The 18,807-nt window shown below is 44.4% G+C and overlaps 3 protein-coding genes across 11 annotated transcripts in view; 1 reads left to right on the top strand and 2 right to left on the bottom strand.

The window, feature by feature from the left end:
- Positions 1–11,846, top strand: part of B3GALNT1 (beta-1,3-N-acetylgalactosaminyltransferase 1 (globoside blood group)) — a 22,207-nt gene extending 10,361 nt beyond the window's left edge. For 2 of the 5 annotated variants that reach the window (XM_035557178.2, XM_035557179.2), the window contains exon 3: positions 7,171–11,846. In XM_035557178.2, coding sequence (XP_035413071.1) covers positions 7,171–8,221 — 1,051 coding nt within the window. In that variant the 3' untranslated portion in view covers positions 8,222–11,846. Of the gene's footprint in view, positions 1–1,126; positions 1,266–3,765; positions 3,897–5,680; positions 5,767–7,170 lie in introns of those variants that run through there. The other 3 variants (XM_035557183.2, XM_035557180.2, XR_004780341.2) reach the window with 3 other exon arrangements.
- On the bottom strand, positions 749–3,581 carry ARL14 (ADP ribosylation factor like GTPase 14). Its single transcript, XM_035557185.2, has 2 exons — positions 3,433–3,581; positions 749–1,559 (listed from the first exon to the last, which is right to left on the bottom strand). The coding sequence occupies exon 2, from the start codon at positions 1,412–1,414 to the stop codon at positions 830–832; it is 585 nt and encodes a 194-aa protein (XP_035413078.1). The 5' UTR covers positions 1,415–1,559; positions 3,433–3,581; the 3' UTR covers positions 749–829.
- The window catches only part of PPM1L (protein phosphatase, Mg2+/Mn2+ dependent 1L), an 86,933-nt gene continuing 77,321 nt past the window's right edge, over positions 9,196–18,807 (bottom strand). For all 5 annotated transcript variants that reach the window (XM_050712641.1, XM_035557172.2, XM_035557173.2 and 2 more), the window contains exon 4: positions 9,196–18,807. In XM_050712641.1, the coding sequence (XP_050568598.1) occupies positions 18,461–18,807 (347 nt within the window). In that variant the 3' untranslated portion in view covers positions 9,196–18,460.

Here is an 18,807-nt window from a genome sequence, read left to right as displayed (position 1 = left end):
TGGCTTCAGTACAGGCAGGACAGGATGCATCAAGATCTGTAAAAACTGACCAAGCAGCCTGTCCCTCCATTCCTCCCCCACCACCATGATTCCTGCGAGCAGTGGGACATACATAACCAGCGCCTTGCAGCGCTGAGGCCGTGCTGTCTTCCATAGCTCCACTGCTGGCTATGGACAGCAAAACAGCAGTGCAGGAACAAATCCAAACATGGAAACCGGTAGTGGTGACATCAGACCTACACCTTACACACAGCAGGGATCTCAGTCTTGTCTGTGGCCTGATGAGGAGCAGATCCTGTTTGTTAAAATCTATTCATAATAATTGGTTCTGGAATGCAATAATATCCAAACAAATACTTAAGATTCTTAGGTTCTTTTATACATAATTAAGAGTTTAAACTCTAAACCGACTATATTTTTACATGAGAAATATGTCCACAGGGCACTTTTTACGAAATGACAATTTATGTCATGCTTTACTTGCTGAACGAACCACTTGGCTATTTTACTTTTTGACAAAATATTTGATGTAGACATTTTAAGCACGGTTCATCTATTTTGTTTCCAATTGCAAAAATTCAGATGGTCAACTCTGCCTTTTTTATCATTCAACACACACTAAGCTGAATAACCCCGAGTATACTGTCACTAATAAAATAATGCACAGTCGTATCTCACAAACATCTGCAGGTAAAACAGTATAATTTAAAATAGTCAAAGTGCTTTATAAATACATAGTTACTTATAAGAGTTCTCCAGAAGCAAATATTTTAGTCTGTCCCACAAAATACTTCGAGTAATGTTCATCAAAATTTGATGCTAGAAATTCTTACAGTTTTTCATTTTCCTTAAAACTTGTAGAAAACTCCTTTGATCTGATGTAGTTTTTTGCGAACGCGGTTAGTCTTTGGAGAGCTTCTGACAAGCCTTCTCCTGTGATTGCACAACAGGGTTGTACGTACCAATTTCTGTCACAGCAGTGCTTCTTCACGTTGAACCTCCTGGTTATTTCCTCAGCATTTAAAGCTCCAGGCAAATCCTGCTTGTTTGCTAGCACGACAACTGGTACGTTTTTTATAGATTCGTTCTTTAAAATGAGTTCAAATTCTTTCTTTGATTCTTCTAGACGTTGCTTATCAGAGCTGTCCACAACATACATGATTCCTTCTGCGTTTTCCAGGAAGTTGCACCAAAGCTGTCTCATTTTTTGTTGTCCTCCAACATCCCAAATTGTCAACGTAAAATCTTTGCCGGTTTCAATCATATCAACATTAAAGCCAATTGTTGGAATTGTTAGAAAATCTTCATTATACTTGAACTTGTACAACAACGTAGATTTTCCAGCAGAATCAAGTCCTAACATCAGTATATTAGCTTGTTTGACTTTGGAGTGTTTGGTGCTCTGGAGGCCCATCTGTGCCGTGGTATCCTGTATGAAACCTTTAAATGTGGTATTCGCTGTCTTCTGTACAGCGAAGCTTTTCAGTAAGACTTTTTCCCTCCTCCACGAGATGAAGCGCAAAGAGTAAGGAAGAGGAAGTGGAAGCAGCAGCTTTGCGCTATGAAAAATAAGTAAAAGCTCTGAACAAATATACTCTGGCTTTTACCAACTTGATAACATGCAAACAGTGTTTATGATGGTGTAATATTCAGTGCCAAGCCTGTGGGTGGAACACTGAGTAACGCACCGATTGGTCACGGAGCCCAAAGGTTACAGTCTTTGAACATGTTTGAACACTGACCCACACTTAGATGACCATCCTTCTCTAGAATTCAAGAACGCTTTTTACGTTGTAAAAATTGTCTGTGATCTGATTATACACCCTAGCCCTACGGTCCGGGGCACCACCCCCTGTCTGCCACTGTTTCAGTGTGTGCTCAGAGAAAACTGCATATTTACTGCATCCATTTTGGAGAAGAAACCTAATATCAACACGGGCAGTGAGGAGGGGAAATCTTATAGGTTTGTCCGGACTTATCGATCTGTGAAATGACGAGGTACCTGATTCATCAGTGTATCTCATCTCCCAGCAATATATTAATCTCAAGAGGCTTCTAATGTAAGTCTACGTAGGTACATGGACTCAACCAAACCATAATAGCACAGGAGCTTTAAATGCTGACCACTTAAAGATGTGCTCTGCTCTGAAACTGTCTCCCTTTGACTCAGTAAGTTCCCTTCCTGCTCATTCCTGTGTGAATTTGTCTGCCTTGATTACGCTGTTGTAAACTCGGTGAGTTATGTTTTTATGAACACGTCTAACTGCGCCCTGCATGATGGAGACAGATAAACACAGGTCTTATGATCTGGTCATTGGTGAGATTCAGCTACCTGAAATCAGGAATTTCTGTTAGCTTCATTGTGATCTATTCTGTGGTTTCTCGCTGATCCTACGATGAAGATTTCCTTTGAGAAAGGAATAAGAAAGGTGGTAGTAACTGAGTCTCAATCAAAAGATGTTATTTTTATTATTTTTATTTTTATACTAACATTCTAAATAGTAGATTAAAAAAGAGAAGTCTAATTAGTCTAATTAGTCTAATATTATTTAATTCATGTTAGGTCTCCACTTTTTGACAGCTCCTAGATCTATATTGAGCTAGTCCAACGCATACCAAGTCCTTTGGTACTTATTTGCCCTTATAGTCAGATAACTAGTATTTATTAGTATCATTTGTCTTTGCTTCAGAAAGTACATAATCAGCAAATAGATGTAAAGGTCTTCTGGCCAAATGAGCTGCTGACTGATAGGGTAATCATTTTGGTAATTACGACATCAGTTGCCCCGGATATTACACATTATGTAAAAAAAAAAAAGTCAGTCTTGACAGACAAGTTATAAGCTGGTTTCTCTTGAAGCTAAAAGGGTCATACCAGAACTAATTGGGGGCAACAAAAGATGACAGTGACAGACTCACTCTTGTACATTTTTCATGTTTAATAACATACATAGATTATGTATAGGATTTCTTTCAGGAAAAAAAAAGTATTAAACCATGGAAGAAAGTATTGTTGTTTCTTTATAAATAATGTATATGAATTGAAAGATGGGGAGAGAGGCAACTATGCAAAACACATTGTTAGCACAGTCAAATGAATCATAATTCCCTGCAAAATAGCATGTCATTTCCATGAAATATGGTTATCTTGATAAAGGGCAAAACCTCCCTCCTGCGTGAGCTGTGACAGCGTGGATGGATGTATCCCTGGGTAGTGCTGTGATTTAAAGATTACTTACAGTTCTCTGCCCTGTACATTTCCTCCAACTCTATTCGACATTTATGGTCTCAACTGCTATTTTACTAAATCTGACTATCACTTTAAAGAAGCAATTAAACGACGTCTGACTTTTTACAAGCAAACTAAACTTATTTCCAGGACAGAACAGCTACTTTCTGAGGACTGCGTGTTTCCACAGTTGTAAACTGTACCTCAGTCAAGCACTGGTTTGGTTCAGAGAAAGGTTTTGTAACTCAGGGCCACTTCCGATGACTTCTTGTGCTCCTTAGCAGCTCGTGCAGCGGTATGCGATGCCGGCAGAGCCGCGGTCACCTGCACGTGGTGTACCATGGCGAGGCCTCTCCACCCGCTAGCAGGAGGCCCGCCGAGTGGCACTGCAGGTTTCATCCATCATCCAGCATCCGGCATCCAGCAGTCTGCGGCTGGAAGGTTCTGCGGGCAGGGCCGCAGGCTTGAGCCTAATTCACTTACAGAAAGAGCAGGGCTGCAAAGTGCTGACACGCATCCGAGTGCTGCATCCTGGGAGGGTACAACGCCACTCCATCCACCACACGCACTCACATCTTTCAGAGGGCCACGGGCAGCCTCCAGCTGTGGATGCAGAGTGAAGCCCGATGCGCTAATCCGGAGCGAACTGGCGTTGTACACACGCCCGGTAAGCAGCGGTCTGCATTTGCCCAGGAAAGCAAGCATTTGGGACGCTGCGAAAACCACCTTTGATTTGTCCAAAGGTGTGTTTGCTTTGCCGGGGCGAGGCTATCTCGCTTGTGGGGCACGCTCAGTTTAAAACCCCGGGGTCATAAAACAAAAAGAGGGGGGCGGCCGGCCCCCCGGGGATCCCAGCGGGGGCACCCGGCCGCGGACCCGCTGAGGCCCTGGGGCTGAGGGAGCGGCCGCTGGGCTGAGGCGGGAACGGCCGTTGGGCTGAGGCGGGAACGGCCGTTGGGCTGAGGCGACCGCGCGGCACCCATCACGGGCGGCGGGGCGGCTCGGTAACGGCGGTGGGGGCCCGCTCCCGGGCGGCTCGGCTCGGCTCGGCTCGGCTCCTTTCCCTTCCTTTCCCTTCCCTTCTCCTCCGTTCCGCTCCCCTCCCGCTCCCCGCCCCGCCCCGGGCCGGGGCTCGCCGCGGCGGCCTTGCTGTGAGGCGGCGGCCGCTCGCCCGCGGGGAGCGGGCCGCGATGGTGCTGGTCCTCTTCCCCGCCTCGGCTCCCGCAGCTCCTCTGCCCCGCAGCTGGGCGCTGACCTCAGGACGGCCCGAGCAGGTAACGTCTCCGAGCCTCGGGTCTGAATGCAAAATCCTGCCTCACTATCTTTATTAGTATGAAAATGAAAGTAACCTAACTCTTCCTGCACAGGACGGTAGATTTAAAGGATTCTACCTTTGGGCCGCTACCTCTGCAAGCTCTTCACTTACTGAAAGCTCGCCTAGAACAGAAAATTAAGATTGCTCGGACAACTTGAAGCAATAGCAAGTCATTAAAAAGTGATTTAAAGTATTTTTTACAGTATTGTTGTTTTGGATAGCCTGGTATCTTGCAAAAATACCTCTTGTTGCTATCGGTAGTAAGCCACAGGAAGAACTTGAGAAGCCAAAAACTTAAAATACATTTGCAAATGATTTCTGCAAGTTGATTAAAAAAAATTTTGTTATTCATTCTGGCATTATAACTATAGCAGGTATTTTTAACCTTTAAATTGGTCTATCCATTGATCACTGTTATTATTAGAATTTAATTATTACAATAATTTGCCGCCTTTTTCCTGTCAAAAACGCCCACACTAAATAATAACCCAGCTATAACAGAGTACGAGTATCTAAAATTCCTATAGAGCATGCTCTATAGCATGCTCTAAAACGTTATTGAGTCTTGCCAGGAAGCTGTGAATTCACAAAGAAATGAAACCATTTCCTTGGAAGGACCAATCCTGAACATACTGTCATTTAAGCATCTGAGCTAGGAATAGAAGTGGATTTTTCTGTCCAGTTAGGGTTTCCTCTTTAATTTGCCCTTTTTGCTGCATGAGTTTGAAGCACAGTTCTGTGCCAAACACGCTTGGAGGATGACTGGCTTGCATTATGGATTCTCAGCACTACAGAAATAGCTGCCTGATGCTTTGGGGTGCGTGGTTTCTACCCCTGACCATCACGAGAGCCTTGTGTGGTGCACCTGTGCTAGCTTGCAAAGAGGTCAGCGTGTCACTGGAGGAACGCGACCTTGGATGTCCAGAAATGCTCTCTGCCATTGGTGGTGCTCCTGGCACCAGCTGGCTGCTGCCCTCTCCTTGCCATGGATCGCTGCCTGCCCGCGGGAGCCAGCAGCTCGCCTCTGGCTGCCCGTCCTCTTTTCTCCCTTGTGCAGCTGCATGTTCCACCTGGGTGGTAGGTTGGTGTATAAAGAGAAAAGAAGTCAGCACCTTTCTTTTTTTCTTCCCATAAAGCTGGGCAGGTAATACCAGCTTGGAGCGCATACAAGAAAGGGAAATGGGAGTGCTTTGGGGTTCGAATCAACTTCCCTAAGCTACTGGTAGGTTGAACAGTCCTGATGATTCTTTCCTCTGCGCTTGCCAGACTTCAATTTTGTTTTATTTGCATGTGTTTAATCCATGTGGAGAAACAGAAGTGAATCAACACAAAACTTCGGAGGTTCTGTGTTTGTGTAAGCTAGGGAAAGACCACCATCATGTTAGGAAGTCCTTAATAAAAGTCATCTCTTCACCTGCAGCTCTGTGAGGTACCCTCAGTGAAGGATCGGCTCCTGTAGCACGTAGCGGTTTGGAGGTAATATGTCCTTGAGAGGCATCAGTCTGAAGTTCTTCCATTTAACAGCTTTTTGTATACAATTGCTTTAGTACATTGTAAGTGGTGCATTATGCATCGTTGACAAAATGGAGTCCGAATGCTTCCTTTAGGGAAGGTTTATTTCAAGTCAAGTCACACAGAAATAGAAGGCAGGTGGGCTCTGGCAAATCAAATCAACCCAGATTCTAGCATGTTACGTTGGTTTTTTGGTAAATGTTTTGTATCAAGAAAACTCCAAGCTCTGCAGTGATCTTCACAAAGCTAGGTTAACGTATTTAATTGTGCTGTGAGGTTGAACCTTCCACCATCCGTACGGTGTCCTTGCGGGTACTTCACAGTACAGGGTAGAAATGATTTGGAAGTCCCACATTATGACATAGTAATTATTTTCACTTAAAGATACCTAATACATGTTCACAGTGTATGTAATCTTAAAGAAATATGGCAAAGGTAAGCACTGCTGGATGGAGGGCACAAGAGTGGGATTTTGTTTTTAAATGTAGCTGTAGAAAGCTGTAGTGGTCTGAGTACCTAGTCCTGGTACCGTACTTATACCTTCAGCATGGACTCCACTTCAGGCTCAGCCTGAGGTGATGGATGAATTATTTGCCTGTACTTCTTTCTTCACCTGCTGTCTTGGCTGATTTGCTCCATCTCATGAAAACTAGCAGATCCTCCCTTCCTTGAAATAAACTACACATTTCTGAAGCCTCCGAACATCCATTTGACAAATGCTTCGTAGCCATTAGATTTTGTGGTCTGTATTCCTTCCTCCAGATTGAAATGAGTCGAAGACATTGTGCTGAGAGCTTTCGGCTTTCTTTGGGATCAAAATGTTTGATGAGTGATCTCTTGCCAAGATGTGGTTTATGTAAGGGAAATTTCCAGGGTGAAAGCTTAAGAGGTTTCAATCCATAGCGTACTCAGCAGCAGCTCAGTATTCTGCTCATGTTTGTTTCTGGGATGCAGCGTTGATTTATGGCGTATGGGATGCTGCACGTGACAGCTGGACCAATGTATCTTGGATGTGTCTTCATTATATTATAGCACACTTCTAGCTGGCAAGCTAAGAAAAAGATACTGTTTGAGCAATAGCCTTCTGAATACAACCTGTTCATTTCTTTTTCAGTAAGAAATGTGCCTCAGAACTTGTGGTGCAGATTTGGAAGGCCACTGATGTACTTCTACAAATCAGTTACTGCCTAGTTCCAGTAAGTGTCATGTATGTGGGACTGTTACAATGGATTTTCTTGCTTCTTCTCATATTTTCAGTCATAACAATGTGGTACATCACGTTTTCTTCAAACACTGTGATTGAACATACAAACACCATGTATTTCTATGAATATGAACCAGTTTACAAGCAACCGTACCTCTTCACGTCACGGGAACACTTGAAATGCAAAGACATAAAGCCATTTCTAGTCATCTTGGTGTCTTCAAGACCTAATGATGTGGAGTCAAGGCAGGCCATAAGGATAACATGGGGATCTCAGAGCTTCTGGTGGAGACATCGGATTCTAACCCTGTTCTTACTGGGTCAGGCAACTGAAAGAGAAGACAAGTCTGCAGCACTGTCAGTAGAAGATGAAAGCATCCTGTACGGTGACATAATTAGCCAAGATTTTATGGACACTTACAACAATCTTACCTTGAAAACAATTATGGCATTCAGATGGGTGACTGAGTTCTGTCCAAATGCTAGATTCGTCATGAAGACTGATTCTGACGTCTTCATCAACACGGGTAACTTAGTAAAATTTCTTCTGAAGCTCAGCTCCTCAGAAACTGTTTTCACTGGTTATCCTTTTATAGGTAGCTTCGCCTACAGAGGCTTCTACAAGAAAACATACATCTCTTACGATGAATATCCTTTCAGTTTTTATCCTCCGTACTGCAGTGGCATGGGTTATATATTGGACGGAAACCTGGCTCTGAGGGTTTATGAAATGATGAATCATATCAAACCTATTAAATTTGAGGATGTTTATGTTGGAATTTGCTTGAATATACTCAAGGTGAATGTCATCATTCCAGAAGAACAACGGTTCTTTCTTTATAAAATTAATTTTGATATCTGTAAGTATAGGCATTTGATTGCAGTACATGGCATTAAGCCAAGTGAAATGATCCAGTTTTGGCAGGATTTGTCATCCAACACTTCAGTTACTTGCCTTTGATTCTGTATAAATGTCCATGAGCTTAAAGCTGTACCGTCTTAAACTTTGAATTGTACTGCAGAAGTGTTCAACTAACGCACAGGGCCACACGAAACAAAAGCACGGTTGTTGAGCTGACTTTGGCTGAAGGACAACTGTGCTGCTGGGGGAAAGCTGCGATGGCAGCATTTCCCTGGGACATTCTAATATTCTTAAGTGAAAATATCAGGAATTCGCAAAGCACTTTTCCATGTGTATATCCTATGCATGCAGGATACTTCGGAATATGCTGTCCTGTCTTGCTCTGATGCTTCTGCATGCTGTCTGCTGTAACCATGGGATTTCTGCCTGAATCTCCTCGAATGTATAAAATGTCACAGGAGTTATGTTTATGCCAAGAAACTAGCTTGGAAGATGCTTCTCAGGGTACTGCCTAACTTGATTTCTTTTGTTGTTTTTGTGAACTGCATCATCCTTTGCTGCCTTCAGGTATTTGTTCTCTGCCCAGCACGAAACTCGGAGCTACCTTCTTATTGACACATACCGCCTCTGTAATCGTTCTGAGTGTTACAGGGCTCTGGATTTGTAGGGTGTGCAGAAGCCAAGGGGAAGGTCTGAAAATGGGATGCACTCTGTGTGCATGTGTGTGTATATTTATATACATGTAAAACAGAATTGATTTGGTGCCTTACAAGTAGCATTAGTAACGTTCACAGACCATTAGAGGTCTGGCCCCAGAATACTCCATGTGCAGTTTGGGCCCGAGACATCCCTAACGCAGTGGCATCATCAGGTACCGCAGATATCCGTACATGTGTGTATGTGCTTGTGTGCTGATGCATCCCGAGGGGTACTGGAACCACACTTCACATCCATTCAAAACTTTATATCCATTTCAGAAATAGTCTTCTTGCTTCAAGTTTTAAAATGAAAGCAGTATGAAGTTCTGGGCTTCTAACGTAAAGAAGACAAAGTGTACTGTATCTGTAAAGATGGGTATTCTAATCACTTTATTCATATCGGCAAGACCAAGGTTTCAGTAGTTTACACTTCTAATAGACAACAATACAGAATTTGCAATTACATTAACATAATTATTCTAGACACATCTACTACACAGCGGAGACTATAGTTACATCCTGTACATCCAGAATGACAGAGCACTGCCACTTTATTTGTACTATAGCTAACGTGTTATGACATATTTACATTTGGCTGTCTTTCAGATAGTCTCTTAGAGACAAATTAGAAGAGGTACAGAAGCCTCTGGTACCAAGACTGAGGTTTCACCAATGTTTTTGTTACGTTGTGGTTATGGTCAGTATTGAATTCTGCTGTCTTTTCAATAACTGTACATAGTTTTATGATGGAAGTATAGGACTTTTTTTTTATATATATAAAAATGATGTATTGGGGAAAATACTGCCTAGACAAGTATTTCAGGTTTCAGTGTTCTAAGAATGTATGCTAAGAGGGTCAAAGCTTTTCAAAAATACATATATATTTTTGTTAAACCAAATAGCTAAAGATACTGCATTGCATAACTGAGAAAAGAATGCTATTGTAGCTCCCGAAACAGAGGTAAAACTACAGCTATTCCTATTGTTTTAGGATCCGTTATTTGATTGTTGTAGAACTGTGGTCAGATCCTGAGAGCTCTGTGAGAAACGGTTAACTTGCTCTTTGATTGTTTATACCCCTAAATAAAAAAAAAAAAAGCATTTTTTTTTAAGCCTGCCAGGTAAAATGTTTAGAAATAAATTGTTTGTCACAAGAACACTGATACTACAGCATAGTTTGTATTGCTTTTTCAAAAAAATGTGGTTATGAAAGACTATGCAATCTGCAGCAACTGGGTAGATAAAGCAGACAGTGCTCCTGGTGAGAGAATAAAAACCAGTACCCGCGATAAATGGCTGTGCAGTGCTGCAGTAAAACTGTGACCGTCACCAAGCAAGGTAGTTTTATATTTGCACCCCAGGATGATAATGCTGATCATAGATTACAAGGCTTTTGCTTTCACAAACGCAGCTTTATCACACAGTGATCTGTTTATGCCACCTGAAATTGTCATTTAAAGGGAACATCAGTTCTGCAAGAAAGTTGCACTGCAAAGTAGTCCCGATTCTGCTTTTTTTTTTTTTTCTGAAACGCATTTCCAAATCTAGTTTGTCTTTGAGTCTGACCTTATTATTGCTTAGAAGGCTGGAAAAACACACAACTAAGCTAATGTTTCTGCTTAAAGCAAGCATCGGGAGAGTTTCTAGTGTGAGCAGCCATGCAACAGGTAAAAGAGCTTAACACTGGGAACTAATACAAGCATTTAAATCAGTGGTGGGCCCAAATTTTATAGCATCTGCTTACTGAAAATGATGCATAAACCACAGGCTAAGATTTTTCCAAATCCTAATATTCTTTTTACCGTGCACGCAGGTAGCTCAGAAAGCCATATTAACATAAAATGCCAAGCAGTTACGATGTTGATATGAAGAGTGTCAGGCTTTCTGTTTTGAAAAGCCTGATAATCCATTGGTCAAAGATGTTTGGGAACTACTTCAGGGTGAACAGCAAAAGGTTTACAGTCTGGCATTTCAAGCCGGTATTGCCCGTACGTTATTTCAGAGAGTTCCTAAGTCAAAATGCTTCTGTGTGTTGTGTGCGTTTTAGAATAAACAAGTTCAGTATAAGCCACGAAGTGTGTGCTGCAAATTCGGAGGCGTTATTCTCTACAACCAGCTCAGTGTGAGAGCACACAGACAGGTGGGCACATCTTCCTAAGTTTTATGGTATGCTCTCTAGTTAGTACTAAAAGATGTCCGTGCAAGCGGTAAGTAACTCACAAATGGATGTACAGTAAATGATGTAATTTCATCATATTTTAAAAAAAAATTAAACTAGAAGCTGCTTGCAGGTTAACCGACCAAAGTGACACCGAATTGCTGATGCGCCTACCAGGTATGGGTATGTTAGCGATGGTGAAGGCGGTGGGGAGGCAGAGCTCTACTCCCTATTTTTCATCTGTTTTTGTCTGACCAGTGTGTACCGCTTTGGTCATTTATTAAGTTTGCTGTGATTTGCTTACAGTTGGGGAAAGAGATGGAAAGCTTTCTGCAGTCTGACTGTTAAGCTGGTCAAGTTGTAATGCAGTTACTGGGTGTTGCACATTAAGCTGTAAGCCAGAGCTGAATGAAAGGGCTCCATGTAGGAAGGAAAGCAAACAGAGTTAAAATGGAGCACGGCAGATGGTTTATTTGCCCGTTACGTGCAATTGAGTCCTCATTTTAAAGAAACCTCAACTTGGGAAAAACAAACAGAAAAAATATATTGGGTTTCTGAAAATCATAAAGACGCTTTCTTTCACAGGACTTAAAGCACAGTCTGTCTGAGACACTGCTGTTCCGTGAGTCTTAGCTAAAGGCCCTGTCCACCTGCAACTCGTACGAGGAAACATTCTATCTTTTGTAGGGCAGTTTGTCTCACCTGCACTTATGGGACTGAACTTAATTTTCTTGTTATAAAATAAGCATTTAAGAACACAGCGCTCACCCCAGGCGACCTCTCCTGAGCGGGTCTGTGTCTCAGCACTGTTTACCTCCGGCCTTCCCACAGTTGCTACGCAGCACGTTCATTTTCCAGGCCACATTAATCCAAATGACCCGAATGAGGTTTTATATAGTGCGAGTGACGATGGTGCGTAGATGTCATAAGCATCCCAATCTGCTCTCTGACCTGGGGTGACACAGCCCTTGTCCTCAGTGCTCCTCTCGGTAGTGCTGTGTGGTGGTCCTTCAAGTAAGAGGGAAGTGTAGCCTCTCCTGAGCTTGCAGTAAAGATGCAATCTCAAAAACACGTGTCTTTGCGAGAAAAAAATGTTAAAACAGAAGCCTGAAGAGGCTTTTATCTAAGAGAATACAGCGACATTGTGCTAAATGGAAGCTGTCTTTCAGCAGGACAAATTGCTTAAACGTGGTGGTTTTATCTTGTGTGTTGTGTAGGCTGTTCTCCAATAAACATCTGCGCTACCCGTACAGAACCCCCACTGTGCAGTTCATTTTCATAATGAGATAATGATTTTTTCTTGGTCATTTTTTTTGAGAGCACTTCCAAATGCCTTGGGTAGAAGTGGTTTTGCAGGCACTCAGTGTAATACGCGTGCGATACGGCTTTAAAGTTGTTCTTGCAGCCCCTGCCCCTGTTAGCTTTGTCCTTAAGGCTAGCATGATTGTTACAGTTTGACATGTTAAAGGCAGGCGGATTTGAAATGTACAAAAATGGACGTCATTTGTAAATCCAGTATTTGCTAACCACTGCAAGAAACAGTTTATCAAGGAGCAGTGTAATGGCTCAGTACAGAGTGGAACTAACTCCAAAGAACTTTTTCCAAAAGCAACTCTTTAGCATAACTCATTTTTTTCTTACCCGAAGGACAAAGTTTAAAAATCACATGGGGACTCTGGCAGTTCTGGTGTGAAAGTCTGATTTCATCGGCAGATGAAGCCAAGTGAGCGCATGGGCAGAGGCACAGGAGCAAACTCATGCTGCTTTTGGCCTACTGACTGTCAGGGGGGCCTGGAAGCGTGGTGGCACAGGCACAGCCTTGCTTGCTGGGGGGCGCTGAGCAGGTATTTGACACACAGCTTGACTTCGTGACTGTTCTCGTAATTACCAAGCTTAAAGCACACGCAGTTAAAGTACACTTTTGTCTGCATTACCCTCACGCCCCTGAACACAGTGTAGGAATGGGCAGAGAGCAAGGTTTCTCAGTCCTGTATTTTCATTTCTAAGGCGTTATCATTGATTACTTATTTAGCTTTGCTGTATACAGGCTGAAAAAGATTTCTGAGCGCCTGTGTCCCAAGAGGTACTAATGGGTCTGCACAGGCTTAAAAGAACACACGGCTGGTCCTTTAAATGCAGGACGAAAGAGCTTTAGTTCCCTATTGCTCAACCACCTCAGTTTGTCCTTAATGCCAGATATAGGAACTGACACACTCATAAAAGTGGATTTCAAAACTTTAGTCCAGAATTGCTCTTGATGTCAGCCTCTCTATTTATGGTTTTAGACAAGCCCCAGCTGCTCTGATTGCACACGTTTTGCTTAACAGAGCAAAGTAAGTCTGCAATGTTACGTGTAACTGGGGACAAACTGAAACCTGGGACCCCTGGCTACCTGGGGGAAACCGGTATTTAAAACAGCTGCTTACCTGAGCCTGTCAGTACTACATAAATACAAGTAATTCAAAATTCAAATCAATATTACCTTAACTGTGTATGTCTTATTAGATATGAGCCCTCAGATTTAGAAAGATTAAGTTATAAGCATATTGATAACGCTGAGGGGCAGCAGCTCTGGTCCGTACAGCTGTCACACTTGAGCAGCACGTTCTAGTTTTCCTAATCGTGCAGTTCTGTACAGCCGGACCTCAGGATGGAGGCCGAACAAACTACTTTAGAAAATGAAAGGCTGATGAGTTGTGGCTTTTTCCTTTGATATAATCATTTACTAAATGTTTCTCTGCATACTTTTGCAATATATTAATACTATATAAAGCCAGAATGTCATCTATTCTGAGAAGCAGCTGAACAAAACCTTTTTTTCAAGATTCAGCATTAGTGGTGATATAGCAAACACTGTTAGTTCAAGCTGATGCAGTGTTCTTGTACTAATTTCTGTATCCTAAAATCTTCACAACTTTTTAAATTTTACCACGCGTAAATGGTATAACACTGTAATAACACTACCAGTAGTTTTGATGCTGACCTTATGTTTACAAGTCAGTAGACGATTCTTCATTACGTTAGACGGCATTTACTTTATTTGTATTTATCTAAACACTGATCAGTAAAATGGATTCATTCGTTTCAGATTTAGTACTGGTAGAAATGCTAGGCCTCCAGTGCTGCTGCAGCCCCCAGAACGTTATCTGTGACCATCCGTCCCCCGAGGCAGGATGGCCCTGCCCTGCCACCAGCACCGGGTGCCCACCAAAAGCAGCGGCACGCGTTTCACGCGGGACTAGCGATGAGTTCTGGAGCCCTCCAAGCCTGGGTGCTGTCTGAGCGAGCTGCACTCCGGCAGACGTTTGGAGCCCGCAGACAAACACTGGCAACGCGGCCACCGGTGTCGTGAGGGTACCCACACACGAGGTTACCACACGGGGTAAGTTGGCAGGGGCTGCGGGGCGCGATGCTGCTCTGCCAAACTGTTTCAGGCACCGTCGTAGCACCGGCCTGTCTGTGATGCTGAGCCCTGCCTGTGCTGCTCTGGCGGCGCGGCGAGGCGGCCTGAGAGAATGGGCCTGCGTTCGCCTCCCGGGGAGCGTGCACAAGGAGCCTTAAATCACATCATCCCGTCCGCGTGTGCCCGCAGCGCGCCTGGGCCGACCACGAGGCGGAGCTGTGAGACCACCCCGCACCCATGGCCCCGGCCCTGGGCCTCCCGCGGTGCACAAGGAGCCGCAAACGGCGAGGGTGCGGCCGGGTGACGATGGCACGGTGAGCAGCCTGTCTAAAACCGTGCCAGTGTCTAACGGTCCCCTGAGCGGCAGCGTCTTTAGAATATACCACAGGATCAAACTGCTAGTTTATAGTAGCACTGGGAAGAGCCTGAATAACTTACGTACTGGATAATTACGTACCTGGCTGATTACAGGTACCCTTTTCATATTGGACCGTACAAAAGATGCTCTTTGGCAGCAACTTAACACAGCAGCTGCCTGCCAGTAGATGCTCTTGCCTGACGAACAGATGTCGCTGATGGAGCTTAACTGACAAAAAACGTCCGCGAACACCTAAGGCAAGGAGGGAGCTCTGCGATGTCTGCGGGCTGCTCTAACCAAAGCGCGCCCCGGCCCCTTCTTTGGGCAGCAGCCGGGGTGGCGGGGGGTGGTCGTGCCGCCCCGATGCTGTGCCACGTCCTGCTGCCGTGCCACGTCCTGCTGCACGGCTCTGGCACACGCGGGGACGGTTCTGGCTACGTGGCTGGGAGCTCCTTCCAGATACAGGATGTATGATTAAGGCAGGAGAATCAGGCCCTAGATCTTTTAGGCTGTGTAAGCAATATGTACACTACTTAATCTGGCCATCCAGCAGCTAGCTGCATGTATCACAGCAGAATTTGGCACAAATCGGCACGACCGGAAAGCTGCAGAGAGCTACAGCTGGGTTAGCAAACTGAGGAGACGTCTGGCAGGGAACGTGGGCAGGCACCGCGCCTGGACGAGGAAGACTGCACGAAGCCTCCATCTCCACTAGTCCTTCATCTCTAAACCTAAAGCAGCTGTTACCAGTTTTTTAAAAGTAAACCAAACCAAGACAAAACAACAAACGCCAACAGCCTTACCAGAGATCCCTGCCTTAACACCTGTGGCCAGGAAGGGAGCTGCTACAAGGGCGGGAGTGTTACGGAGACAGCTGAAGGGGCTGGAGCAACCACTGCTGTAACTGCAAACGCTGAAAGGGTGAGATAGAGCCGATTCAGTAGCTGACAGGGCAGCCACGTGTGTGAGTGAATCCTGGCATAAATATCCAAGCAAGCCTGCAGGACGCTTCTGTATTGTGCTGCGAGTTTTCTTAAATCCTTCAAGCAAGCCATGTGAGAGCTTGCTTTACTCCCTCCCAGAGCTTCCTATGGCAGCTATGGGACTCTGTGAAGGCACGCATTTCCCACCACCTCATTTCCCAGCTATCTCAAGTGCTAGAGCACCCAGAAAGCCAGCCGTGCTCAAGAGGTCTGGAATTCCTCAGCAATGCTTGCTAGCCTCAAGAACGTGCGCTGCAGAGAGGTTTCCTGGCAGCCGTAAGCTTCTCACTGAAGTGGTGGTAGTCTACAAATTTCTTTTTGGAGCTGCCCATTGTTCCGCTTGCAACTTCTCAAATGCCCGTGAAGGATTGGTAGCTCTGTCACTGCTGCACAAGCCTCTCTGCTTTAGACTTCCGTGGACTGCTAGGTCCAATTCTTCTTTTCTCTGGACAGCTGTTCTGACAAACATCCAGTCTCTGTTCTACACAGAAAAGCCAGCATAACAGAACCATCACCTGTGAAGGAGAAAGGAAAGGCAAATGCTCCATGCACCATGAGCTCTGCCTAGAGCCCGGTTTCGATCCTGCTGCTGTAGCATTATGATGTGATTAAGCACTCCCTTGAAAATATCACACAAGGTTTTCCTTGCACAGCATTTGACCCCGAGTACTTCTTCAAAATAAAACAACTGAGGTACCCTGCGATTACGAGCATTTCCTGTTACCCACTCAATTTAAATGCAAACTTGCATTTAAAATTCCCTGAAAGCTGTTCTTCCTGTTCGAGTGTTTAAGAACGCCTGAAACCTTCCATCCTCTGGGGAAGGGCTGCTCAGGCTGGTTTCAGAGCACGCTGGACACTTCCGTCCTTCTGTGCCTCACTAGCACGCTTTGTCCTCTACTCGGAGCCAAGGGGCTCTACTCACAGCTTTGACCGAGAAGAGGCTGGTCAAGGCCATGTGTACAATTTGGAGAGCACTGGCAATAGCAACATATCCAGCTAAAAATTGTGATTATCTCCAAACAAACTCAAGAATGGAAGTTTGGTAGGAAAGAGCTAACCTAGGAATAAAAATGAAAAGACCAAGATGGGAATTCCTTCTTGCACAGAAAGCAGAATTTGTGCTCTCATCTTTGTCTTGAGAGACATCCTACCTGCTAACACAGCCACAACAGATCACAGCGTTTTAGAGCCCTGCAAGCCACTTTCCCAGAACATGCTTTAGGGCGATAGCTTTTTGTCTAATTACTCTTGTATCCTCACCCAAGAAGCAGACAGTGTTAGTCGCTCTATAATTACAGCCGATGGCCCTGGTTCAGCCCAGGGACCAAGTATGGAGAACTTCCACTACCTCCAAGGCAAGAGACGCCAGCGGATCATCCAGGAGCACGTTCCGAAGGGAGGGAGGAGTCCCAGGGGACATGATACAGGTACGCAAGCCACCCAAAACACTAACATCTGACTCGGGCCCCGACTCTGTTCCCCTGACGCGTGCTGTCCTGTCATGCTGCCACTGCTGCCAGTTGCTCATGAAGCAGCCAACTAAGTTACCAGATGGCACACTTAGAATGCCATTGCTTAAACTTACAACAGTCACAGATTCCAAAATACAGTTAAATATTTAAAGTTAGATCTAAAAATATTTTATCTAGATTTATCACAAACTTTCATCTCAACAGTGCGATGACACTGTTTGGCATTAATACATTATACCAAAAAAACGTTCTATGGAGGCCTTCCCCCAGATTAAAACCACAAATTAATCTGCGGTGCTACAAAGAAGTCTTTAAGAGGCGTGACTTCCACCTAGGTAGCTCTAAGGAACTTCTGCTTTGATTAGTTCTCCGAACAGTCACTAATGAAATGAATTTTATCTTGCATTGTTTTCTTACACGCCTATGAAAAGTCCATGCAAAAAAAATAACAAAAAGGTGAGTCTCAGCGAATGACAGTCATGCTGCTAGCACAACAGAGCTTTTTTTTTTTTCTTTTTGATAGAGAAGGTGACAGACCCCAGACCGCCAGTATCCTGCTGGACTTTAACAACGTGGCATAGAAGAAATGCTAGTAAAGCAATGCACGGACTGAACAAGCACGTGTCTTCGGGTAGCTCAGTACCTACACCTAACCACGTGCTCGGCAGGGGTTTATTTAATGGGGGGTGGGAGGGGGAGCAAAGCGCGAGCCAGCTGTGTGACAGCGGGTGACAGCTGGCTCCTCATCCTCCTTGTACCAGTAACAGCCCGACAATCACAGACCTCCTCCAACACAACCTTATCACTGCAGATTAAAAAGAAGAGAGATGAGACACATTAGAGCATCGTTCTGAAAAGTCACACCTACAAGTGAAAAGCACCATCACTCCTACCACCTGCTATTAGCAGCAGCGCTGCCCTGCCCCGCTGTGCATCTCAACAAACCTCTATTAGAAATGAGAGGTAAAAAATCAAGTGAAAAGCATACGCAGGATTTTTAAAGAAAATTCTGAAATGGAAGATTACAGTTAGCTTCTAAGGAGCAGCAAGGTCACGGGAGACAGATATGTGTGAACGAACTTAATTCTTATAATCACTCAAAATGTGTTTGTTGTATTGCTCCTTCTGTTAAGCAAAGAACAAAGACCAGAGGGATCTGTTCTTTTTGTGGAGAATCTTAACGGTATTTACTAGAGCCTTCGACTATGTTTAAAATGTAAGAGTTTGTTTTAAGTTCAGCGTGAGGCAGAGAACCACTGGTAATTATTGTTCTTCTGTTTTGCTGCTATTCCTGAACTTCACCACCATCACTGTTATATTATCAGGGCATCCTCTGTAAAAGGACTGTAGAACTATACTCTTGGCACCAAAGTGTGGTTCATCCAAGCGTTCCTTGATGAATCGGACAGCCTCCTCGTTGCTGAAAGCATCCCACAGACCGTCGGATGCCAGGATCATGAACTCTGGCTGCAGTTTGTCCAGGTCAAAGGTGAGAATGTCGGGGTCAGGAATGACAACATTCAGGTTCTTCAGAGGGTAATCCCCCAACGAGCGGGACATGGCCAGGATCCCCTGAACACGCCAGGAGCCGTTAAAGCTGATGAATCCAC

Source organism: Cygnus atratus, chromosome 9 (genome assembly GCF_013377495.2).
Source record: "Cygnus atratus isolate AKBS03 ecotype Queensland, Australia chromosome 9, CAtr_DNAZoo_HiC_assembly, whole genome shotgun sequence".
Taxonomy (NCBI): domain Eukaryota; kingdom Metazoa; phylum Chordata; class Aves; order Anseriformes; family Anatidae; genus Cygnus; species Cygnus atratus.
The sequence above is the reverse complement of the archived record's forward strand: the minus strand, read 5'-3'. Positions and strand labels throughout refer to the sequence as shown.

Excerpts from the sequence above, each read along its gene's own strand:
- ARL14 (XM_035557185.2), bottom strand. The coding sequence starts at position 1,414 with ATGGGCCTCCAGAGCACCAAACACTCCAAAGTCAAACAAGCTAATATA.